At 36.2% G+C, this 26,099-nt stretch overlaps 1 protein-coding gene across 1 annotated transcript; it reads left to right on the plus strand.

Moving 5' to 3' along the window:
- The first annotated feature begins 9,894 nt into the window (after nucleotides 1-9,894).
- IFI44 (interferon induced protein 44) lies at nucleotides 9,895-25,085 on the plus strand. The gene is made up of 9 exons (XM_037148133.2): nucleotides 9,895-9,983; nucleotides 10,544-11,007; nucleotides 13,701-13,737; nucleotides 15,370-15,565; nucleotides 16,243-16,389; nucleotides 20,735-20,906; nucleotides 22,028-22,128; nucleotides 23,735-23,909; nucleotides 24,789-25,085. Exons 2-9 carry the CDS (start codon nucleotides 10,554-10,556, stop codon nucleotides 24,830-24,832), a joined length of 1,326 nt encoding a protein of 441 aa, XP_037004028.2. The 5' UTR covers nucleotides 9,895-9,983; nucleotides 10,544-10,553; the 3' UTR covers nucleotides 24,833-25,085.
- The last annotated feature ends 1,014 nt before the right edge of the window (nucleotides 25,086-26,099 follow it).

A 26,099-nucleotide genomic window follows, 5' to 3' on the forward strand; every position in this document is an offset into this window, starting at 1 on the left:
TTTGGATGCCTTTTATTTCTTCTTCTAGTCTAATTACTATGGCTAGAGGTTCCAGCACTGTGTTGAATAAGAGTGATGAAAGTGGATATCCCTGCCTTTTTCCTGATCTTATGAGAAACACTATACCTTCACTTACCTTATGAGAAACCTTATGAGAAACACTATGTGACTTCACTTACATATGGAATCTAATTAACAAAGTAAATAAACAAATAAAATAGAAACAGAATCATAGATACAGAGAAAAGACTGACAGTTGTGAGGGGTTTAATTTGAGGATGGGTCAAATAGGTGAAGGTATTAAGCAAAAAAAAAGTACAGACATCAGAACAGTGATAATGAGAGGGAAGAGGGTCCAAGGGCAGGTAGAAGAGGGCATAGGAGTAATAAATGGTGATGAAAGGAGACTTGACTTTGGGTGGTGGACACATAATATAATATACAGATGACATTTTATAGAACTGTATAGCTATAACCTACAACATTTTATTAACCATTGACACACCAATAATTTCAATAAGAATATGTATTAAAAATGAGGAGGAGATCTGAATAGATGTTTTTCTAAGAAAGATATACAAATGGCCAATAAATATATGAAAAGATGTTTTACATCATTAATCATCAGGGAAATGAAAATCAAAATCATGATGAGATAGCATCTCACACCTATTAGAATGTCTACCATAAAAAAAATGAAGTAAGTGTTGGCAAGAATGCAGAGAAATGGGAAATCTTGTGCACTGTTGGTGGGAATGTAAATTGGTTCAGACACAATGGGAAACAGTATGAAGTTTTCTCAAAAATTTAAAACAGGGCTACTATATGATCCAGCAATTCTATTTTGGCATATTAATTTGAAGAAAATAAAAACACTAACTCAAAAATATGTATCCTCACTTCACAATAATGTTCATTGCAGCATTATTTACAATAGCCATTATATGGAAATGATGTAAGAATCTTTGAAATGGATAAAGAAGGTGTGATACACACAGAAATGGAATGTTATTCAAGCATAAAAGAGAATGAAATCTTTCCTTTGGTGACAATGTGAATGGATCATGATGATATCATGCTAAGTAAAATAGTTAGAGAAACTATTGTATGATCTTATGCATATGTCAAATCTACAAAAGCTGAACTCATAGAAACACAGCAGAATGGTGTTGTCAGGGGCTGAGGGTTGGGGGAAAGGGGGACATGTTGGTTAAAAGATTTTAAGATGAATATATCCTGGGATCTAATGTTACAGCATGGTGACTACTTAACAATATTGTATTATATTGAAAGTTGCTAAGAAAGTAGATCTGAAATATTCTCACCATGCACACAAAAAAAGATAATTATTTGAAGTGATAGGTGTGTTAACTTACCTTAATGTAATCATTTCGCAATGCGTATCATCACATTGAACATTTTAAATTATATCATGTTTTATATCAATTATATGTTAATAAAGCAGGAAAAAAATAAAAGAGAAATGGCTAAGAGAAGTTGTAGCATTGTACAAATTCACCCAGAATTCACTTCAATTAAATGCAAAGATGAGCAGTTATGGTGGGTGGTGTGTAAGCCTGTCTTTTCAAAACTAAATAAAAATTATGTTCTCTCTTCATTAAAACAGTAAGTCCATAATTAAAATAACAAAATTGATTGGATAACTCAAATAAGTCTCAGGTGCTTTAGAGACTAGCTGGTGAGTAATCATCTTGTAAACTCAGTCTCATGGTAAAGTAGCCTCTTGACTGCAAGGCTGATTACCATCCTCATGGTTACCTAAACGCTATAGGAACTCCCATGGTCTATGTGATGAGTCTCCGGGCTAGTTTACGGAGGATAATAGATTGCTCAACTGCTTTTTGCTATCAACTTAAGCAAGATTGCACACCTGTTGTTAACCCCTGCAAAATCTTTCTCTGGTATTGAAGAAAATGCAGGCCACTGGGACAGTCTGACCATGGAGTCAGGATTACAGCCAACATACAGCTGCACGCCCCGGTGTCTTTCCCCAACACAGCTCACAAAAACAGATACAAGATGTTCCAGGCTTCAGGTCAGAAGTGCAAGCAAAACTTCAAGCCGCGGTTGCAGAAATGGCAATTTGGGAGGGTAAGAAGGCTAATACAATAGGCTGAACAATGATATGTAAATAATTACAATATTTTTTTAGTTTTTTAAACAATTGTTTTTTTCTGCACATTTAATAGTGCCTGCCTACTATTAATAACAATTCACAAAAACATATATTTAATATACATTTAAGCCTTTGAACTCATTTGTCTTTCATTCGGTGTGTTGTGGAAGTAATTCAAATGTGAATGAATTACTACAATTTAAATAAGCACACCAATATAAATGCATATGTGGTATTCTGAGAGCGTTCTGCCTGGTAGATAATCAGTAGTTCTATTCTCAGTGTTAGATTTATAGAGAGAGGATTCTCAAATCCCCATAACTGAGGAGTACAGAGAGAAAATAAAAGTAATTCACTGGTGGGATATGATTTCATACATTTCAAATGAACACTTAGTATAGTTAGATAATTTATAAAAATAACAACTTTTATATTTTTCTGTACTCCTTTGTAAATAGTTCCTTCTTCATTTCCCAGTTTCTCACATTATCCTCCTAAGAATCAGATTGTTTAAACCAGAGGAAAAAAACCCCTAAAACAACACTAGGATATTTTAACTTTGATAGTGGATCTTTGGGAGTCTAAGCTGTGAAAGAATCTGAACAGATAACTTATAGAATTATTATGGATCAAAAAGGTAATAGAGGAAAAGCTGTCTACAATTCCTATATCTATAAAAACTATAAGACAGTAATTCTATCCTGGGAAGGAAGAGGGAAGAGAAGTTGGACATAAATGGTAGAAGTATGAGAGAGGAACAGAACTGGGGGAACCAAGAGGACAGATGTGGTCAGCATAAGGGGAATTTAGGGTTAGAGAAGGTCAGAGCTAGGACACTGTTTGGAAGTCAACATGTCCAGAGTCTTCATTCTAATTTAATTTAACTTAATTCTGCCTGAATAGCCCAACCCTACATCTACAAGAACTAGAGGAACAACAACAAACAAAGCTCAGAGTGAGTACAAGGAAGGAAATAATCAAAATTAGAGCGGAATTAAATGACATAAAGACTAAAAGAATAATTCAAAGGATCAATAAATCCAGGAGCTGGTTCCTCAGAAAGTTAATCAAAACTGACAAGTCTTTAATCAGACTCATCATCAAGAAAAAAAGAACTCAAATCAATAAAATGAAAGAGGAGAAATTATAACTAATACCACAGAAATACAAATGATTGTAAGAAATTACTATGAACAACAATATGCCAAGAAATTTGAAAACCTGGGTGAAAGGGACCAATTTCTAGAAACATATAAATTTCCAAAACTGAGTCAAGAAGAAACAGAAAGCTTGAATAGACTGATAGCAACTAGTGAAATTGAAGCAGTAATCAAAAAACTCTTGGCACACATGCCCTGGACAGGACATTTTCACAGGAGAATTTTATCAAATATTTAGGGAAGGGCTAACCTCTGTCCTTCTCAAACTATCCCCAAAAATCTAAGAAGAAGGCAGACTCCCAAATTCTTTTTATGAGGCTAGCATTATCCTAATTCCAAAGCCACATAAAGACACAATGAAGAGAGAAAACTACAGGCCGATACCGCCGAAGAACATAGATGCTAAAATCCTCGACAAAATATTGGCAAACTGCACCCAGCAATATGTTAACAAGGTCATACACCATGAACAACTGGGATTCATCCCAGGGATGCAAGGATGGTACAATATATTCAAATCACTCAATGTAATACATCACAGAAATAAAATGAAAGGCAAAAACCACGTGATCATATCAATTGATGCTGAAAAAGCATTCGATAAATTACAGCACCCATTTATGATAAAAAACACTCAGCAAGTGTGAGCAGAGATAACATATGTCAACATAATAAAGGCCATATACAAGAAACCTACACCCAGCATCATACTCAGTACGCAAAAACCAAAAGCTTTCCCCCTAAGATCAGGAACAAGACGAGGGTGTCTACATTCACCACTTCTATTCAACAGAGTATTGGAAGTTCTAGCCACAGTGATCAAAAAATGAAAAGAAATAAAAGGCATCCAAATTGGAAAGGAGGAAGTAAAACTGTCACTGTACAGACGACGTGATAGTGTACATAGAAAACCCTATAGACTCCATAAAAAAAAAAACACTCAACCCAATGCATAGATTTGGCAAAATGGCAGGATACAAAGTCAATATTCAGAAATGGAAGGCATTTTTGTATACCAACAATGAAATATCAGAAAGACAAATTAGGAAAAAAGTCCCATTTACTATAGCAACAAGAAAAATAAAATACTTAGGAATAAAGTTAACCAAGGAGGTAAAAGACCTATACTCAGAAAATGATAGAACACCGAAGAAAGAAATTGAGGAAGACACAAATAAATGGAAGCATATACCATGTTCATGGACTGGAAGAATTACCATCATTAAAATGTCCCTACTACCCAAAGCAATCTAGAGATTCAATGCAATTCACATCAAAATGCCAATGACATATTTCACAGATTTAGAAAAATATTCCAAAAATGTATATGGGAACATAACCCCAAAAAGCCTTGGATATTTTTGAGAAAGAGGAACAAAGTAGGAGGGATCATAATACTGATACCCAACTATATTATAAGGTCACTATAAATAAAACAGTCTGGTACTGCCATAAGAACAGACACATAGATCCATGAAACAGAATGGAGAGCCCAGAAATGGACCCATGTAAATTTGGTCAGTTGATATTTGACAAATGGGGCAGGAGCATAGAAATGGAGTAAAAATAGCCTCTTTAATAAATGGTGTTGGGAGATCTGTCTTTTTTAATAGCCTTTGTTTTGAAATCTATTCTATTTGATATAAGTATTTCTACCCCAGCTTTTTTTCCCTATCCATTTGCTTGGAATATTTTTTCAAGCCTTCAATTGCAGTCTGTGTAGGTCTTTTGTTCTGAAGTGGGTCTTTTTTAGACAACATATATGCTGGGTCATGTTTTCTGAACCATGCAGCTACTCTATGTCTTTTGATTAGAGCATTTAATCCATTTACATTTAAGGTTATTATCAATAGACACTTATTCATGGCCATTTTTTCCTTTTGTAGCTGTATTCCTCTCTCTTTCACATATTTCCTTCTCCTTCTTAAAGTCCTTCCTTAGCATGTCTTGCAATGCTGGTTTGCTGGAGGTGCATTCTTTTAGCCTTCTTTTGTCTGGGAAACTCCTTATTTCCCCTTCCATTTTAACTGAGAGCCTTGCTAGGTAGAGTAGTCTTGGCTGCAGGCCTTTAATTTTCATAACCTAAAATATTTTTTGCCATTCCCTTCTAGCTTTTAGTGTTTCTGTTGAGAAATTAGCTACTAGCCTCATGGAAGTTCCCTTATATGTTACTATCTGTTTCTCCCTTGCTGCCTTTAGGATTCTCTCTGTGTCTTTAAGACTTGGCATTTTAATTATAATGTGTGTTGGAGTAAGCCTTCTTTGAGTTCTTCTTGATTGGGACCCTCTGTGTTTCCTGAACTTGTGTGACTTTTTCCTGACCAAGTTAGGGAAGTTTTCTCTCATTATTTTTTCAAACAGGTTTTCTTTGCCTTGCTCCCTTTTTTCTCCTTCTGATATTCCTATGATGTGAATGCTGTTATGTTTCATGTTGTTCTAAGTCCCCTTAAACTGTCCTCCTACTTTTTGAGTCTTTTGTTGTTGTTGTTGCTCTGTTTGAGTATTTCCTTCTACTCTTGGGTTATTCTTTCTACTTGGGTATTGGGTATTTCTTTCTACTTTTTCTTCCAACTCACTGATTCAGTCCTCTGTTTCATCCAGCTTGCATTTAATTCCTTCTAGTGTATTTTTAATTTCAGATATTGTATTTTTCATTTCTTCCTGATTCTTGTTTATAGTTTCTATTTCCTTTTTTATGTGGTTGTAGTTCCCATTCAGTTCCTTGTATTTGTCACTGAGTTCCTTGAGGGTGCCATAGAATTTTAAAATTCTATTTCTGACAGATTGCTTGCCTCAATTTCATTTATTTAACTCTGTTTTCCTCCATTCATTTTGACTGGGGTTTTTTCTTCATCTCTCCATTTTAGGTGATGCTTTTTGTTTGTTTCTGCATCTCAGGATGCTCTGCTTTGCTCACCTGTCTTTGTGAGGTAGACATCGGTAGTAGGAGTTCTGTGGGACTCCGTGGTGCAGTCTCTTTGATTTTCTAATCTGGATACTCTAGGTTTGCCCTTTATTCGCTTTGTGTGGGCTCTCTTGTTGTGTTTGGGCTTTGCCTGTTGGTGGCTCCTTTTCTGGTGGGTTCTCCCCTCCAGCTGGCTGAGTGGTAGTCACTCCTGCTGCACCCTATGTGCTGCTGTACAAGTGTTGGCTAAAAAGGCAATATTACCAGAAAAACAAACCCCCATCAGCAAAACAACAACAACAACAACAACAAAAAACCAAACCCCAAACCTACCACATCATCAATGTAAATAGCTATTGAGCAAAGATTAATAAAGGTGAAGAGAGATTAACAATATTATAAGATAGGAAAGAGGGAATATCAAATGACTAAAGAGGAAAAAATGATTTTGAGTAGGAAGAGGAAGGAGAAATAATAAGAGTAGAAAATGAAAATGAGGCAAAAAAGGGAGAGAATAAAACATAAAACTTAAAATAGGGAAAGGTGGTGGCAAAAAATGGAGTAAGAGAAGGGAAGAGTATACTATGAGATTTGAAGTAACATTAAAAAGCTATTGAACCAACGAGAACAAAATTGCTAAAAAAACCAAAGGAGGATCGACAACAATGACAGCTGAGCAAAAATTAATAAAGGTGGAAAGGGAATAAGAATATTACACCAAAGAGACAAGTGAATATGAGATTTCTACAGTAAAGAAAAATTATTTTCATAGGATGGGGGAGGAAAACTAATAAAATTAAAGAATAGAATTCAGGCTAAGAAAGGAAAAAATAATTAAAATAAAATTTCTAACTCATCTGATCAAGGGCAGGGGAAAGGCAAAATGGAATAAAAAATGGGGAGAGTACCCAATGGGATTTTAAGTAAAAACAAGAAGTGAACAAATAGAAATTCCACTGGAGAAGAACAGCAGTAACTGTGATGTCCTTGCCCAACTAGCCACATTTCATAAAGGTGGGAAAGAAATGAGACTTTTATAAAAGGGGAAAAAGAATGTGAGCTGACTTAAGGAAGGAAGAATGCTTTTGCAAGGATAGATGGAGGAGAAATAGTAAGGAATAGGAACATGGCATAGCATGGGAGAAAATAAGTTGACAGCAACAATAAGAAAGGCCAGGAAGAAGGCAAAATAGAATAAGACCGGGGAATGGTGCTATGGGAGATTTGAAATAACAATAATATGAAAAAATATATAATCTGAATAAAAGAATAAAAAATATAGAAACCAAGAGTATTGGATTAGTTGGAATATGATTGAAGTGTAAGAAGAAATATTTAATGCCTATGTGAAAGGAAAAAACATGAGAGACAGAAAAAAAACATGCAAATTCTGAGGAAGAGCGAGGTGAAATTCATCTCAACTGTTGGATGTTTGCCTGTTGATTTCTTTCTGGATCCATCTTTGGTTTTTCAACAGCTCAAGGTTGAAGGGTGGGTTGTCCAACTTCTGGCAATACAACCTGATGTCCTTCACCTGCTTCTAGAGGAAGCTTCTGTTGTGCTCAAGACGGTATTTGTGCCTCTCCTGGAAGGCAGTGTTTAGTATCCTGGGAATATTGTGGGTTTGTTTCCCCTACCCCTAAACCTCCCACCTTAGTCTTTCCCAGTTTATTTCTGATAATATTTAGTGTCTGATTAAATAGCTGTCTGTTTCAGTTGGGGGGGTGGGTGGACAATCTGTTTAAGAGTGGCAGCCCTCTCCTCCTTGGTATAGACAGCAGCTCTGTGTGCACGCCTAGGCTGGGCAGAACCCCGAATCCTTATTGCAGACTTTCTGAATGCCCTGCTTTGTTGGCCTCAGTGAAATAGGGCCCTAAGACCCAGTGTACTTTGCCTCCCTGTGAGGAGTTCAAATGGGCCCTCTTAGGCGTTTGTTTTATTCTTGTGGAAATGCCCCCTGCAGTGTTAAACCCGTCCTGCTAGTTTTGCAGATCTTTCCCCTCTCTAGCAGGAGGTGGGGGCTGGGCTCAAATTTCTCTTCCTGGAGGTTCTGCCATAGAAGGGGGCCCAGTCTGGCCTCAAATAATCTCAGGTGCACAGTTCCCAGCCCTCTGCCCTCAGAGCACGCTGCAGCCTGTACACTCTACTCTGAGCTGCTGCCGAACAGGGGCCAAGAAACCACATCACTCTGCATCCCTTTGATCACTATGCCCCGTTGTAATGAGTGGGAGCAAAATGTGCCCGCAAACCTCCCTTCCTGTTGGCAGGGTAGGTGGCTGCATGCACAGGCGCCCTGCCCAGCACACCACAGCTCCCCTTGTAAAAACAGTCTCTCTGGGCTCTCCCTCTGTAGCACAGGGCTACTGTCAGCTTTTCACATGCTCCACCTCTAAAAAGTCAAGAGTCCATCTCCGTCATGGCCAGCTATGGCCCTTACCCGCCTGCAGTTCCAGGTACAGACAGTATTTCTCTCACTCTGGTACTTTCCCGAAGCCCCAGCAGCCAGGGTGTGCCACCAGCTGTGTGTGTGTGTGTGTGTGTGTGTGTGTGTGTGTGTGTGTGTGTGTGTGTGTGTGTGTGTGTAGGCTGCTTCTCCCAGAAGGATGACTTTGAGCATCCAAGTCACTCCCTGCTGGGTCTGGGGATTCCTTGCACTGGGAGGGGAGGGACCTGCTAGGCTGCTATCTCTGACCAGGCTCTCCATGGATGCTGGTCTGGTGGCTATGGGCACTGAGTCAGCAGGGCTGGTGCCACCATGCCTGGGGACTTTCTCTGTTCACCTATAAAACCTCCTTACCACCCATTTTGAAGCATCTTCTGTACTCTTTGGCTTCCAAACTTCATATCAGCTAAGATTCCACTGACTGTTCACTTCGTTTTTCAGAGATCAGCTGAGAGTCTGAGTTGGCCTCAAGAGCAAGTGGGCTCAGCTCCCACCAACTTGGCCACCATCTTCTATAGTTGCTGTTGATTTTTTAACAGACTAAAACCTTAAATTCCTTTCTGGGCTAGGGAGGGAATATAAATTTGTCAGAACCAGGAATGGGGGATTTGTGAAAACATGGGAATTGAAGAGTGGACACCCATGATATAAAACATTCAAATTGAAAATTAAAAAAGAAGAAAAGAAATTGTGTTCCTCCTACAAAACAAATCTGTTGGTCGTATTTAGCTTTCAAGACACAAGTTTGTGACCCTCAACAATGTGGTTAGAGAAGGGGTTTTAGTTAGAGACTGACACGATTTCCTTTACATTTACATTTTACAAAGTTGATTCTGGCTTTTCTAAGGAGAATGAATTGAATGGAGACAGTGTTAAGATTAAAATGATGGAAAGGACGAGGAGGCTATTCCACAATTTACATAAGGAAATATGTTGGCTTAGAATAAATTAATAGCAGGGATCAAAAGAAGTGGGTGATTTGAGACCTTTTCTAGAGTTAGAAGACATTACTTTTTTGTATACACAAAAAATTGATTGAATTTTCTTAAAAGTCTTTAAAAAGTTACTTAAAAAAATGGTGAGATTTTAGCTCTTTTCCCATTTGCTTTGGTTCTTTAATTCATCCAATACTGTTTTTATATGAACTGGTTATCTAAAGTGAGCTGGACTAGTTTGTGCTGCCTCTTAGAAGCTGGCACACTGCCGAGTAGGCGGGGCCATCCTGACATTCAGTTTCCTTTTCTCCGAGTCTCCGGAGCCTGGCTTTCACCTCCTGCTGGCCTCGCCATCCGTCCAGCCATACTCTCAGCTTCAGCCCTTGCACAGGTCCTACAACAGGTAAGAGACCTGCTCCTTTCCACTTTATCTAGCCACTTGTAAACAATAGTCTTAAAAAATCTTTATGCTGAGTGAAATAAGCCAGGCAGTGAAGGACAAATACCATATGATCTCATGTTTAACAGGAAGCTAAACAACAAAACAAATAAGCAAGCAAAATATAACCAAAGACACTGAATACAGAACCGGCTGACAGGGACCAGAGGGGAGAGGGGAGGGAATTTCAGGGGAAAAGCGGAAGGATTCATAGGAACTATATAAAGGACACATGGACAAAAACTAAGGTGGGGGTGAATGGGAGGGAGGTGGGGAGCACGGGGGGGGGGCGGGGTGGGCTGGGATGGGAGTAAAAGACAGAAAACTGTACTTGAAGAACAATTAAATAAAAAAATCTTTAAAAATAATAATTTAAAATGTTTTTCTTCCTATCTGTCCACCCTCTGTTTACACATTTCACATGGAATGTAGACTAAATAAGAGGCATAAATACAAGATTTGTGTGTCAGTACATATTATCTGTTTTTTAGTATTTATAGAAAATATATTTGATTTTCCACTAGGTTGAGAATTATGGCAGTGACAACTCGTTTGACGTGGATGCAAGAAAAGAAGCTGCAAAATTTCTTGGGAGGAAAGCGGTTTAGCTTTCTCTTGAAGATTAGTGCCCATGAATACGAATCTTGGAATTTGCTTCGCAGAGGTCTTAAACAAGGACCTACCATAACAGTATTTTATACTAATGATCGTGTTATTGTGGCATATATGTCACAGGGTTATGTTAAAAATAATACGTCCACCATCCTTTTTACCTTTGAAGGGACTAAAATTTTAAACTGTAAAATACAACCAAGTTTATCATGGCAAGGTTTTGATTCCCGAATAGGGTATCTCTATGGAAATTCGGATTTCCAGGTAAATCTAGGTAAAGGAAAGGTGACCATGAGTTTAAATGCAATTGAAAAATTAGCACTACCTCAATGTCAGACTGTTTCCTTTCAAGAATGTGAAGTTTTTCGATGTGAAGGTAAGTTTATGTAGATAATCTCATACAGAGTTCTCTCCTGCATGTTTGGGTGGTTGGAGCTCACCCCTCTCTTTAATGAAAATGACATTTTCACTTTTCCTAATTTCCAGGTGACTCAGATTGAAGCCTGGCGACAAATTGTTAGCTAAAACACAACCACGGTCAAAAGTAGCATATACAAAGTTTTTTGGAGTGTATTTGTGTGGGAGAGGGGTTGAGGAGAAGGAGGAAAGGCAGGAAAAGAGTGAGAAACAAATGTAAAGATTGTGAGATTCTGTTGAAAAGAAACCAGAGGTTGAACTTCTCTTACCTGGTACCAGATCCTTTCTGATGCAGTTCTTTATTATATCAAAAGAAAAGGTTGTATATTTGTTTTTCTATTTAAGGACATTTAAATTCTTTCCAATATTTGCTGTTGTAACCAATACTCCTGTAATATCTTTATGCTTACAACTGTGGACAAAAATACTTCTTTAGGGAAATTCCCTGGAATTGGTATTGTTGTTTACGAGTTCTGTACATTTACATTTTGATAGACACTTTTCAAAAACTTCAGTTGTCTGTATTATCCCCAAGAGTGTTGTAGAAATGCCTATTTCCCTGCATCCTTGCCAATCTTTGATATTATAAAATTTCAGAAAATTTGCTCATTTGGTGGTGAAAAGGTGGTATTTCTCTCTCCTTCCCTCCCTCCCTCTTTCTCTCTTACACCTGATCCTTAACAAATCTAGGTGGTATTGGAAAATTTTATTTTTTCTATTAAATACTTGTTTATATCTATTCATTTAAGCGAAGGTCTCCTGGGAATAAGATTCCCTGAATATTTGTATGTTCCAAACGAAATATCTGTGGTCTTTTTACTTGAATGTTTTTATTAGATTACATTATTCTGGAGTCACATTTTATTTTAGGAGTATTGTAATTTTTCCACAGTATTGATGTTGCTCTGGAAAACATAAGGCCAGATTTATTTATTTGTGAAGATATTAGACTGGGTCATTTTTCTTTCTTTCTCCCAGAGTGTTATTTGGTAAAGTGAGTGAATGTGTCACAGGTTAGCCCTGCCTCTCTAGTGATCCATCCATATTATTGTATGTAGTAGTACTTTGTTCTTTTCCCATTTTCATATAATATTCCATTGTAATGATTCCATCAGTTTTTTAAAAAATAAAATCACTGATGATAGACCTTTGGATTTTTCAGTTTGGGGCTATTACAAATAATATTGCTATAACATTCTTGTACATGTCCTTTGGTTTACATGCGCACATATTTTTCAAAGAATATAAGCATGAAATTGCTGGATTAAAGGGCTTGTGAATATTCAGCTTCAGTGGTTAATGACCAAGTTTTCCAATGTATCTGTACCAGTTTCCCCTATCATATGTACTGTTTGTGATAGGGGAAATTGGTTTTTGTAACTCTAAATCTTCTCTAATACAATGTATTATTGGTTTTATGACAGGGAGCCAATCTGTTATGTGAGTGGTAGTATGACATTTTGTAAATTTGTCTTTCTTTGATTAAATTAGTTAGCACTTTATTTAAAGTACTGTATTTACATTTTAAACTAATCAATTTCTGTATTAATATATATTTTTTTAATTTATAAAACTGGTATTTGTTTTTTGTTAATTCCTTCTTTTTATGTTTTAATATTAGCATATTATTTTCTCTTTCTGTTTCCAAGATTTTCCTTCTTTCTTGTTATTAATGTAATATACTTTTACCGTAAGGTTGATATAAGAGGGTTTGTATTTTTAGTTTTTACATATAACTGCAATTGTGGTTTTTTGTTTCCTTTTGAATTTTAGAGTTATTTAAGATAATACTTCTTAAATTTCCAAGAGATTGTTTTAATGTTTGTTTTGTTTACACCTGTTCTTTTCTAGTTTTATTATATTGTGGTCATTGAATGCTGTCTGTACTATTTCTATTTCTGGTAATTTGAAGAGGTTTTCTTGGTAACCATACATATAGTTATATCTATGAATGTTACACACAATATGTTTCTTTTTTAGAGAATTACCATCATCATTATACCTAATTCTTTCAACTTTAAATGCACCATAAAATAGTCTCCCTTCCCAAGCAACAAAAGAATTTGGGCCTGAGTCTTGACCAATGAAGTCCTCAGCCTATCTCTGAACCACTCACTGTGCTCTGATTGGGTAGGCAGAGTCCTACATAATCTGAAGCCAGGAATAAAGCCAATTGGATTATGAATTCCAGAACCCCCAATAAAATAATTGATAGTAACATTTGGTAAATCTTTGGTGCTTGTTTTTTTCCCCCTGCATATTACCCCTTTTAGACATTGGACTGTAGAGGAGAAAAGAGAGCATTCCCAGTTGTCCCTTGTCCTTGCCGCTAGGTCTTGCTTCTCTGACTCAGAGAAGCTCTCATTTCTCTTGTTAGAGTGAGCCACACTCTACAGCTTAGTAATTACATGAGAAAAGATTTGCTGACATCATAGCCTTTCACGACTTAACTTGCTTCTATTCTAGTCTCTTCAAATGAGGTGATGTTAAGGGTATTTGGCATGATCTTCTCTTGTGCTTTTTACTATATGTCACTGTTCTTATAGAAAGGCTATTTTGGTATTATTTCCCTAGTGAATTCAATGATATTCATTCAGCCAGACAATCATTCAACAACTTGTAATCTTTATTATTCTTTGATTATTTCCTTAGATTTATTGGACACAAGGAAGATGACAGGGCTCAGTGAGTAAGTCAGTGTTTTAAATGTTCTATTATTCTGTTCATTATCTTGGACTTATTCTATTACAGGTTCTGTTAATAACATTTGTAGCACAAATTATGATAGATAACTTGTGGATCACCAAGAACAAACTACAACTACATTTGTATTCATGAAACTATTTGGTAATAGTAATGTTAAGACAGAGCCCTGGCTGGTGTAGCTCAGTGGATTGAGCATGGGCCTGTGAAGCAAAGGGTCACCGGTTCAAATCCCAGTCAGGGCACATGCCTGGGTTGCAGGCCAGGTCCCCAGTAGGGGACATATAAGAGGCAACCACACATTGATATTTCTCTCCCACACTTTCTCTTTTCCTTCCCCCTCTCTAAAAATAAATAAATAAAATATTTAAAAAACAAAAAACAGAAAGAACACTGACAGAGTGAAGAAATTTCTAATGTTTTTATACACTTGAAGGAAAATAAATATTTGGTTGTATGAAGTCTCTCCAGATAAAGTCCAGCCATTGTTAATATAACAAGAATGGTTTGTGAGACATCAATGTAACCTGGCAGCCAAGGAGAGTGGACTGGAATGTGCATGCATGAACAATGACGACTTCACAGTACTAGTCAGTGGGGGCAGTTGATGCCCTTGAGTGAGGATGTGTACTGTGTGGCTATCACATTAAAAATGGCTAAGCTAGTAGAGCAATGAATCTGTGTCAAATTTTGCATTAAGATTGAATATTCCTCCATGAAAATTATTTTAATGATTTAGAAGGCCACAACTATGGGCAACCGGTGATCGGCGGTTTCACCAGGCAACACACCTGCTCAGGCATCACAGATACGTGAGAGTTTTTTTGTGAAACCTTAAATCACTCAGATGACTCAGACCCCCTACAGCCCAGATTTGGTGCTCTCTGACTTCTGGATTTTCCAAAAACTAACATTACCTTTGAAAGGGAAGGAGTTTCAGACTGTCAATGAGATTCAGGAAAATATGACAGGGCAGCTGATGGCAATTGGGAGAACTGTGTAAGGACCCAAGGTACTTACTTTGAAGGGGATTGAGGCATCATTCTCCTATGTGCAATGTTTCTTGTATCTTGTATCTTTTTCTCCTATGTGCAATATGAAAAATTTTTCATATTACATGGCTAGATAGATACTTCCTGGGTAGACCTTGCATGTCTAATTTTTGCTAAGAATACTTGCATTTACGGTTTCAACAATTTTAGATACTTGCTATGGAAGGAGTGGCTGGCAGGTGGGAATACCTATCATAAACTTCAAGAACATGTTGGGAATGTTCTTCCATAAACTTCAAAAGTCACATATATATTGCAGTTTTTGAATTTTATTTTTAATAACTTATCTTCATGTTTAACACAGCTGACATTTATTTCTAGGCTTATATGGTATGGTTGCTTAAATCTGAAAGACTTTATGTATGATTGGCCTTAGTTAAAATGTAATGTTTTCTTATTCTATAATATGATTTCAAGTAGAATAGTTTCATATCTTCATGTACAAGAAGGCAAGTTGATAATCAAAAATGAATAATATAAAAGAAAAAAATGAATTCAGGGAAAATTTATGGTGAAGTCTAATCATCTAACCTCAGTGTACCATTAAAATGATCTTGTCTAAACAGGCTCAGGGAGAGCTTATTGTCTGCTATAAGAACTTACAAACCATATAGAGACCTCATTCACCGAATACGAATTTTGCTCTTGGGTCCAGTTGGAGCTGGGAAGTCTAGCTTTTTCAACTCCATAAAGTCTGTTTTCCGAGGTCGCGTAACCCACCAAGCTTTGGTGGACTCTGACAGAACTGGGAAATCTGAGCAGGTGAGTCCATTCTAGGTCACTCAGCATTTGTTTCTTTGTTCAAGTTAGATTTGAAAAGTTTTTGTTTTTACAACTTCATTGGTCACAAACCCAAGCTCATGGGGTCCATGGCATTGTAGCTGAGACAAAAGAAATTCTCATGAACTACTGAATCCTGATGAGAAAAAGGGCAGGTGGCTTCTCTCTCAAGAGGAGCAAAAGCCTTGGTCCTTGCTTCGATGGGCTTTTATTGTCTTTCTGGGCCTATTACATGAAGGTCCTCATTTACTTAGTACAGGTTCACTTTAAGTGGTTACCTTTTGCAGAAAATAAAGGAGCCAGTGCTGCTAATCACATCACAGAAGAAGGATATTTGCAACTGAAAAGGCAAAAATGGTTATACTCATCCTTGGAAGGTTTAGCATGGATTTTAGGAAGTTACTTTGCGGTAAATGTTTGTTGCCTCAATTCAGGGTAAGGAAGTTTTTAGCAAAAGTCTCATAGCAGTCCAGATATAGTGCAGGCCTGATCCCCCATGGGAGAACCTATCCATGGACGTGGGTCCTGTGCATCTCCGAGTGGGAGTTGAGCCCATGCCACGCAGGACAGTTTCCTATATTCATTACATGTAGACTTCATCTCCATTTATATATTTTTCCAAAAAATGAACTCAAAGTTTCTTTTTTTCTCCTGTGCAGTACAGGACATATTCCATTAAGGATGTGAAGGATGGTAACATCTTGCCATTTGTTCTATGTGACTCAATGGGGCTGAGTGAGAAAAAAGGGCTGTGCTTGGATGACATATTCTACATCTTAAAAGGCCACATTCCTGACAGATACCAGGTATAATTTGGCTAATAATTGGGGAATTATAATTAATATTTAAAATGTTTATTTTTTGCCCACTGTTGGGAACATAAGACTTTAGTGCATCAGCATTTCTTTTCTTAAACTATGATTGTTCAAGATCTTCTGTTTCTTTTTGATATTTCATTTTACAAAGAATTAAAACATCTAAAGTTCTCTCCTGTCATAGCTGTCATAACAACTCTGAATGTTGGTACACATTCGATTGCTTTTGGCCGTAAAACAGCCAAAACAGAAATCCAACACATCAACTTACATAGGTGATTTTTCTTATGTAATGGGAAGTATGGAGATAGCTTTGGGCCTGTGTGTCAGCTCTCTGATGTTATTAATCTCAAGGGTCATTTTGACTCTCTATTCTGAGATCCTCAGCATGGTATGCTATCAATTGAATGTTTGTGTTATTCCAAAACTCATATGCTGCAGCCCTATTACACAATGTGGTGTTATTTGGAGGGGGTGGTCTTTGGGAGGTGATTAGATCATGAAGGTGAAGACCTCAAGAATGAAAAGAGTGTCCTTGTCAGACAGGGCACAAGAAAGATGATGTTTCTCTGCCTTATGAGTACACAGCAAGAAGGTGGATGTCTGCAAACTAGGAAGGGGGCTCTCGCTAACCTCAGCACTAACCTAAATCTGTCAGCCCCTTGATCTTGAACTTCTTAATCTCCAGAACTATGAAAAATAAGTGTTTGTTGTATAAGCTATGCAATGTCATAATTTGTATAACAGCCACAGCTGATTAAGACAGGTGATTTTCATCCTCCTGCTCTCAAAATGTTCATGTTGAGAACATTTTGTTTATGCCAGTGTTATAGGCAAGAGAAAAGGGGAGATTAAAGAGAAGAACCAGTCTGCCTTTCTTTTTTTTAACTCTCTAATCCTTTTTGTAAGTATTTAGATCTTGAGTCATTCATTAATTTACCTTGTTCCAAATGATGTCAGTCGTGCCAGTATCTTTCATTGAACACCTTTTGCATCTTTTCCTTACCAAATAGAAGTATTAGTTTTGTATCCTCAAGTTTGTTTTATTGATATATTTATAAATTTCTTACTATATTCATGAACATATGGCTTAATTATTTTAATGAAAATAATAATCAATATTATCTTGATAACTCACTGGACAAGTAACAATCGGTATTCCTCACATTTGTTTTTCTTCAATATATTCATACATATACTTTCCAAGTGAGCTTCTTTGTAGCTTATTTAATTGTTTGTGTTTGTGTTTTATTTGTTGGTGCTTTGATTGAAATTTTGTTAAAATTTTGTATTGAAGTTTTTTTGCATCTTTACATATCCAGTGTTTCTAACCAGAAACACAGAATATTTTATTTTATATTTAGCATAGAGCTGGTTTATTTTTAAGTATCTTTTTAACAAAAATCATTTTATAGAGAACTTTAAACTTATGCTAACATGGACAAAGTGATTTAGTGAATTCTTATTTACTCAACTTCAACAATTACAAGGACTTGTAACCAAACTCATTCATACATGTCTACCCACTTTCTCCTCTAGTGTATTATTTGGAAGCAAATTTAAGGAATTGTAAGATTTCATCCATAAATGAGTATACATTTATACATATGTAGGGACATGTATATCTTTTATTAAACATAAGCATAACACTCCTATCACATATAAATTATTTCTTAATTTCCTTAATTTATTAAATGTCACCTAATGTCCAAATTTCTAATTGCCTTATGGGTAATATGCATCATTTAAACAGTTTTTAAAAAATGATTCTAAAAATTTATTCAGTTTCTTTTAACTGCACATTTTTCCTCTATCTCTTTTGATATTTTTACTTGCGATTTGTTTTTTAAGAAATGTTTGATTAGACTTCCCCATAGTCTGAAATTTGCTGGTTTTACTACTTAATGTAGTCTTTAAAAAAATAATTTTGTATGTACCCTGGAAATTGATAGATGAATATAGACACACATTCAGATTCATAGACTACTTCATAGATGCTGTTGTGTTGGTCCATAAAATCCACACAATTTTGGATTTTCTCATTTTTTAAAAATTGGTTTTATTAATGTTCAATACCTAATCTTTTTATTTATTAGGGTGTGAAATAGTGATATTCTGTGTCATTCCATCTTCATTTCACATATGAAAGATAAACTTCCTCTTATCTACTATTTGATTACTTAGCGATGCCTTTAATATAGAAAAGGTACAATATATGCTTGATTTTAAAATTCTTTATAAGCTTCTGAAATAATAAGTTGGCTTATTTTCATCTGTCAGTATTAACCAGTGATTATTTTATTATCATTATGAATGCATGAATTGCACATATTAGATGTATCTTAATGCATGTTGTTTCTCTTGATACTGATGTCAAATGTAACATCTTTGACCAGTGGGAGCTGCTACAGTTTGGATTCTTAAAACTATTAACGTAAAAATCTGCTGTATTCCTTCATTTCTACTATGCTCTTGAATCTAAATCATATCTTGGATATTTACAGCCAAGATTTTGAATCAGTCATTTCTCTAAGAAGTACTGGTTTGGGTCATTAGAACTGTCCATTGCTACTTGATTAATTGTTGGTTCTTAATTACTTTTAGTGCACAGATCTAAGAAATATATTTTTTATGATAAGATATACTATAAATTCATACAGAAACTTTTTATCCTCACCTGAGTATATGTTTATTGATTTTAGAGAGAGAGAGAGAAAGGGAGAGAGAGGAAGAGAGAGGGAGAGAGGGGTAGAGAGAGAAAGAAACATCGATGTGAGAGAGAAACATTGATGTGGGAAGGAAACACTGATCAATTTCCTCCCATACACACCCTGACCTGGGATGAAACCCACAACTTAGGTGTGTGCCCTGACTAGGAATTGAACCCACAATTTTTTTAGTGTAGGAGACAACGCTCGAACAAATCGAGCCACCTAGCCAGGGCCACACAGAAATTTTCATTAAAACACAGGACTAGATGGTTTTTACTTCATCTCTGTTATCTTGCATCTGTATCTGCTTTAGCCAAACAGAGAATCTTTAGTCTCAAGGACACCAGAGATGACAAAATATGGCATGGCTCGTTTGCTTTATCTCACATAATACACACTGTAATATTGAAAGAAATTATGTGACACTATCATGAACAATTTAATAATAATTATATTTAATATCAAAAGAGTAAAAATAATCACAATCAAAATTGGAAATAATTAAAATTTTTGGCAGATTTTTTATGAAGTGTTTAGGACATATCATGTAGTAGGAGTATACAAATTACTGGGTTTTAAAATCAATCAGAAATTAGTTTCGTTAGTGTAGATATGACCCCCATTGGATGTAAAAATTTACATGTTTAATTCCATTTAACTATCCCTTTTTACATTTAATTTTGTTTTATATTCATATTTGTAATTTACATGGTTCTAAAGTCAAATATACAAAATAGGGTATATTCAAATAATTGATCTTCTTTCTCTGCCCCTTCAAATACATTTTCCCCTCTTCCTATAAATATCTAAAAATTAATGATTTATTTCCCTTTCTAACATATTAGAAAATAAAAATTTGTGTTTTTCTTTTAGAGAAGTGATAAAACACCTTATGTTATTGACGTAACAGAATTTTGGCGCCGCAAGTAGTCCTGAAGTTAGTAACCTTGTACACACATCTGTGGGACAGGCTTCCAGCAGAGGAATTTGTAGTTTAAGCGTAAATGCATCTTATTTTGTACCACTTTTCCCCTTGCATTCTGCCTGATGATACCACATTTGTTTCTTTTAAAAAAACACACAAGATTTTATTTATTTATTTATTTATTTATTTAGAGAGAGGGGAAGGGAGGGAGAAAGAGAGGGAGAGAAACATCAGTGTATGAGAGATAGGTCAATTGGTTGCTTCTCACATGCCCTCAACTGGGGACCTGGCCCACAACCCAGTCATGTTCCCTGACTGGGAATTGAACTGGCAAGATTTTGGTTTTCAGGCTGGCACTCAATCCACTGAGCCACCCCAGTCAGGGCACCCAGACTTCTTTCTGCATGCTCTTACTTCCACCTGGGCCCACATTGCTGCTTCTATCTAGAACACTCTCTGCCATATTCTTATTCCCTTACTGAGATTAACTCACCTATTTTATTTTTAGCTTTATATCACAAGCCTCTTCTTTGCAGAAGCTTTTCCTATGTGAAAGGACTGCTAGCTACATATTAGCATCATACTATTAGAGACTTACTTGTTTTGTTCACTGGTTTATTCAACGGCACATGGACTGGTACATAGTACATACTTACAAATATTTGCTCCATTAATATGTTCCTTTATGTTTACTTCTCAGTTTAATTTCATGAAACCAATCACACCAGGTTGTGGTAACTACATTGACTCCCCTGCGCTGAAGGACAGAATCCATTGTGCAGCATTTGTGCTTGATGCCAACTCTATTGAACACCTCTCTGATGAGATGGTAGCAAAGATCAAAAGAGCTCGAAGGGAGATGATAAAGTGTGGTGAGTCTCCTTCCACTTTACTCCTAAGGGTAACTGATTAGACTATATTGTAGAACGTTTTTAAACAGGATGAAGAACTTAAGAGAGTGTGCGTTTAAATCTTACCTTCCCCATCAGTATGTTTCATTCAAACCAAGCACAAACTAACTTTGTATTTTGGGGAAAATAATTTAAAATTTCTATACCTCAATTTATTAATCTATAGAGTTAATATAATAATGGTATGTGCCTCAGAGATTTTTTCTAAGTATTAAACAAGTGAGTAAATATGAAGAGTTTAGCACAGTCTTCACCACCTGTGGCCACTGCATCTTAGCACACATGTGTTTAACAGCAGTCCTGGGCTTCCCCTTGGGCCTTTAAAAATTAGCAAGAGGACAGGAACATTTTAGAAAAGGGACAGGAAAGATGTTTGGTAAACAGAGGTAGCAGAAAGGTTTTGGAGAAGGTAAACAGGATTAGGGAATTAAGATACCCCTCACTATTCTGTTCGGGAAAGCGTAGGTTTACCACAACTTTGATAGACTTAGAAGCGGAATGATTAACTTGATCATTGAAATTTAAAAGTTTGTAAGGGTTGTGCAGGGAGGTTCCCACTAACACTGGGACATAGGAACAGTTAATTTGTAGTATTTTGAAATACTCTGTTTCCTTCAGGTTTCTTCATCTTGTTTATTAGAGCCCTTTGTTCTTTTCTCTACTTCCCATAAAAACACAACTGTTAATAGTATGTAAAATCAATTGGCTGTGGGATCATGCACCAGAAATCTTTATACTTTTGTTAACTAGTGTCAGCCTAATATATTCAATAAAAAGGAAAAAAAGAAAATCAATCAGTGATATTGTAGTATAAATTTTAGTTACCTCTTCCAAAAGGTGGTTTCATTGGAAGCCTGATTTCTTACCATGGGAGGCAATGAAGGGAAATTCCTATGGAAGAAAAATTTCAGCTACTAATGAGTGTTTTAGGGAGATTTTTTTTCTTGTGGGAGGAAGAGGACCTTCCTGAATTTCTGAAATTGTTTCATAGATAGTTTATTGCATAATTGATAGCTGATTATCTGAAAAAGAAACTGATGCTGCCTATATTAATAAAAACAATATAAATCTGTTTGGCATAGGTGTGGTATATTTGGTTTTGCTCACTTGCGTGGATAGCATGGATCTGATTGTGAGAGGAGACCTTATAGACGTATACAGATGTATGCCTGTGAAGCTCAAGGTAATGAATGATGTCCTTTGTAAACACACTTCTGGTATGTCACTATAATCACATGCTGTTACTGTATATGAAAGTAAAAAAATAATACTTTGGAGTTTAATACTATATTTGAAACAATTGCTTGGATAATTCAGACTTATTTCCTAAGTTTTAAATATGAAATATTTATTTATCTTTACATTGGCACAGGTAATTCCATTTACTACAATTTAATTCAATTAAAAATATTTGTTGATTACCTTTAATGATTGAGCCAATGTGATAGTCTCTAATCAGATACATAGATAATTAAAATAATTTCCCTGTACTAAAATTCTTATAACTTTATAAGTGAAAATGAGGAGATAGGGGAACTAGATGAGAACAAGTTGACAAAAGAATATTATATGATTAAGTATAATAAATATCATGAAATGATTAAAAATAAAATGCTTTGAAATTCTAGAGGAGGCAAATATTGTGCTAAAGGGCGTGGGGGAAGATTTCAATACTAGAGTGGCATGGGAAATAGCTTTTAAGGCTGAGGAGTATTTCAGGAAGTGAAGAGACACAACAGGGAAAAACTCACTCCACAGAAACAACGTAAGTGAACACATCAATGCAGGCAAAAGCAGCATTTTAGGAAGCATGGAGCTCTTCAGTTTTTTGTTTTTGTTTTACTGTTGTACAATAAATTGTCCCCATTTTCCACAGCTTACTGGATCTTGTAGGAAAAGATTAAGGGAGAAAGTAATATTTGCATGAGGTGATTTTACTTAATCAGGTACATGATGGATAATCATAGCAACTATTCGAAAGAGTAGTGATGTGACCAAATTCAGCTTCACAAAAATTAATCTGGCACCTCTGTACAGATAAATTACTGCACAGTAAAAATTGTCAGAAGAATATGGAGGTAGGAACAGCTCGAGAGAATGTAATATAGCTAATATTTGTAGAGCTCTGAATATGTGATCAATTTTCTCATTCAATACTTGTAACAACCTTATGAGTTGGGAATTGTTATTACCATATTTTATAGATGAGAAAAGCACACACAGTAAAGCATTTGTCAATGTTTATTGACAGTTCTAAGAAGTGACAGAGCCCTGTATTTATCCCAGGCAGTCTGGTTGCACAGATAAACTAGCCTAAGTGAGAATTAACATCTATACACCGGAAACTAATACAAACTAGTATTGAATGTCAATTGTAATTAAAAATTTTTTTAAAGAATTGAATGTCAGCATTAAACTTAGCACAATTGACTTATTCTAAGAGCAACTTTTAAAAGGAAATGAAAGGAAATTATGGACTTTAATGTAAGGATATTTAAAATGCTTCAATTTCAAAGTAGTTTATATAGAACTGTTATAGTTACCTTCCCTTTGAATTCATACTGAATTTGTTATGTGTTTCTAAATGAAAATTAGCAGTGATGTGAGACACTGACTTGTGAAGTTCTTTTTACAAAGTCCTCTAGGGGCCTGATCTCTATATCCATTTTCTGGAACGGAAAAAATATTGCCAAATACCTACCTTTATTATTGCTTTCTTAATTTATAGTAACATTAAACAGTGTTGTTCACTGTTTTGAGATTTCTGGGTTTTCATTTCTGTGTCACAGATACAACAAGTCCACAGAAAACTTGGATTTGCTATTTCTGACATCTTGGTGGTCAGTAATTATACCTCGGAGTGGGAACTGGACCCTGTAAAGGATGTCCTGAACCTCTCTGCACTGAGACAGATGTTGCTGGCTGCAGATGAATTCTTAGAGGACTTGCCTCTTGAGGAAACAGGTAGATGCATTTAGTTGTATAGACACTTGGTGGCAGTTGTGTGGCTACTTCTTGCTCAGATCTTCGGGGTGCATGGCGGATCTCTGTGTCTCTATGTGCTGCTGCCCTGTGAGTAATCCTGCCTGTTAACCCATTGGCAGGATGTGATTCCTCCCGCTCACATTTTCTGATCCCTCTACCCCAACCTAGGTTATAAAGATTTGCACCACTTCTCTTTCCTTTGTCTTGTTTTTAAGATGAGATTTTTGAAATGATGTACTCCTATTTTTGTCATTGTTTGAACATCCCATGCTGTATCTTTGACTTCCTCTATCAAAATGTGCTTCTTTGCTTGGGACCCAGAACTGGATTGGATCAGCATTGTTCCTGATAAGATGTGATCTTTGGTTACTTGGCATTTCCTTGAGGCCTTATGCTTCTGTCTTTTTGACTTGATTGTTTTGAAAACTCTTCCTTCTCTGAGTCCCTCCCAATGCAGTGTGGCTGGCACTAGGTATGTGCCTTTCCTATGTGTGCCTCAGATTTTAGCCTTATGTGTATTCTGTTACCAACCTGGGTACAATACACACTGTGCTGATCCAATTAAAGATCAGAAAGGAGTATCAGTGTATACTCAAATCTTATTTCAGTTCCTGGAAAATCAAATTAGAATATCACATCCTCTCTAGTTCTTTTACTTAAAAACTACTGGGGAAACTCTCAAACTACTAACTTCACTCATCCTGACTGTGCTCTCTTGGTTCCTCCACTTCTCTCTTCATGGTGCATGAACTCCCAAAGTCAGGATTGGCTTAGACCTCCAGTAGTCCAATGTTCTTCTCCTGCTGGTTGCTTTTCCTTAAATAATCCATTAAGAATGTTTTGTTTTTCTTTTCTCAGGTATCAAAGAAAGACAGCTACCAAGTGTGCAAAAGAAAAATTAAATATGAGAACACTTCACATATTAATAATTTTTATCTCATCAGAGGAAAGTGAAAATTGAGACGTGAGAAAACACAAGAAAAAGAGAAGTAGCTGAAACCAAAGGGGAGTATTTTACTAATCGCTGAGATGAAGATGCATAAAAAATTTAATAAGTATAAACATCTTGGAACAATATGATTTAAAATTGTAAAAAAACCCTAATGTTTTGAATATATGTTCTATACCTATGAAAAATTAAAGTTTCTTCATATATACCTGTCTCTGCTTGTGTGTGTGGTTTTGGAAAAAGTTTATTGTAATATGACTTGTCAGCATCTTTTGCGTTTTACCCATGTTGCCCTAATTTTTTCTTCTCTTTTTACTTCTAAAGTACATGACTTTGTTTTCTTTTGGTCCCCAATTAATGTTTTATTTTTCAACCTATGGCCATTTTTTTGTTTAATATCTTAACCCCTCTTGCAGGATGTGGCTATTAATATTAATGAGTTCCATATGACTAAAATGGAAAGAAGCTATAGTTTGATTGCTCTGTCAATTGTAACTATTTTAGTTATACATAAAAAAGCCCGACCTGAATTATACACACAAATAAAAAATTAAAAAAAGAAGTATAGTGTTGGATCAAGTAATCAAACCACAGACAAGGCTGGGATTAAACTGGACTGACTGCCCTCAGAGATGGTTGAACCCAGTGATTCAAAAGCTATTCTCTCTCTAAGTTAAAAACCAATGAGCAAAGATTATTCAAGGAGCAACTTGAGAATAGTTGAGGATATGCAAACTATGGCAAATGATAGGCAAATCTGAGGAGACAAAAGAGAGGTCAGCTTTTACTGGGTTTTAGGGAAACACTGGGAGATATTGTGGTGGTCTCTTATTGCCGGCTGGTGGTGGGCTGATTGCTGCTGCTGGAGAAAGAGGAGGCAGCTGGTTATTATGGAGGCAAACAGCGAGGGGACCAGACTTCTTCCTCTTGATTGTATAAGCTTCAGGTGCTGGTTATATAAATGACAAGGGTTACCTGCCTGAGAGCTCTTTCTTCATGGCTTCCAAATCCATGTAGAATGAAGGTTCCTTTAATTTCACATTCCCTCCCTTTTGATCAAGATCTTTTTTTGAAAACATTGCTGATCAAGAGTCAGATTTCCTGTACTTAGTGGTTTTGTTTGTTGGTGCCAGGAGGGAGGGACATTCCCTGGTTGACACGTCCCACATCAGAGGAAAAGTATGGAGTGATTAGAAAGCACTTAAGGACACATGTGAGTA

Source organism: Artibeus jamaicensis, unplaced genomic scaffold (assembly GCF_021234435.1).
Source record: "Artibeus jamaicensis isolate MK-2021 breed Jamaican fruit bat unplaced genomic scaffold, CSHL_Jam_final scaffold_1019, whole genome shotgun sequence".
NCBI lineage: Eukaryota > Metazoa > Chordata > Mammalia > Chiroptera > Phyllostomidae > Artibeus > Artibeus jamaicensis.

Bases quoted from the DNA above. Each gene is read 5' to 3' on its own strand.
- IFI44 (XM_037148133.2), top strand. From the start codon at position 10,554: ATGGCAGTGACAACTCGTTTGACGTGGATGCAAGAAAAGAAGCTGCAA. The intron at 13,738-15,369 runs GTAAGTCAGTGT...TTGTCTAAACAG, and splicing joins AAGATGACAGGGCTCAGTGA to GCTCAGGGAGAGCTTATTGT. The intron at 23,910-24,788 runs GTAGATGCATTT...TTCTTTTCTCAG, and splicing joins CTTGCCTCTTGAGGAAACAG to GTATCAAAGAAAGACAGCTA.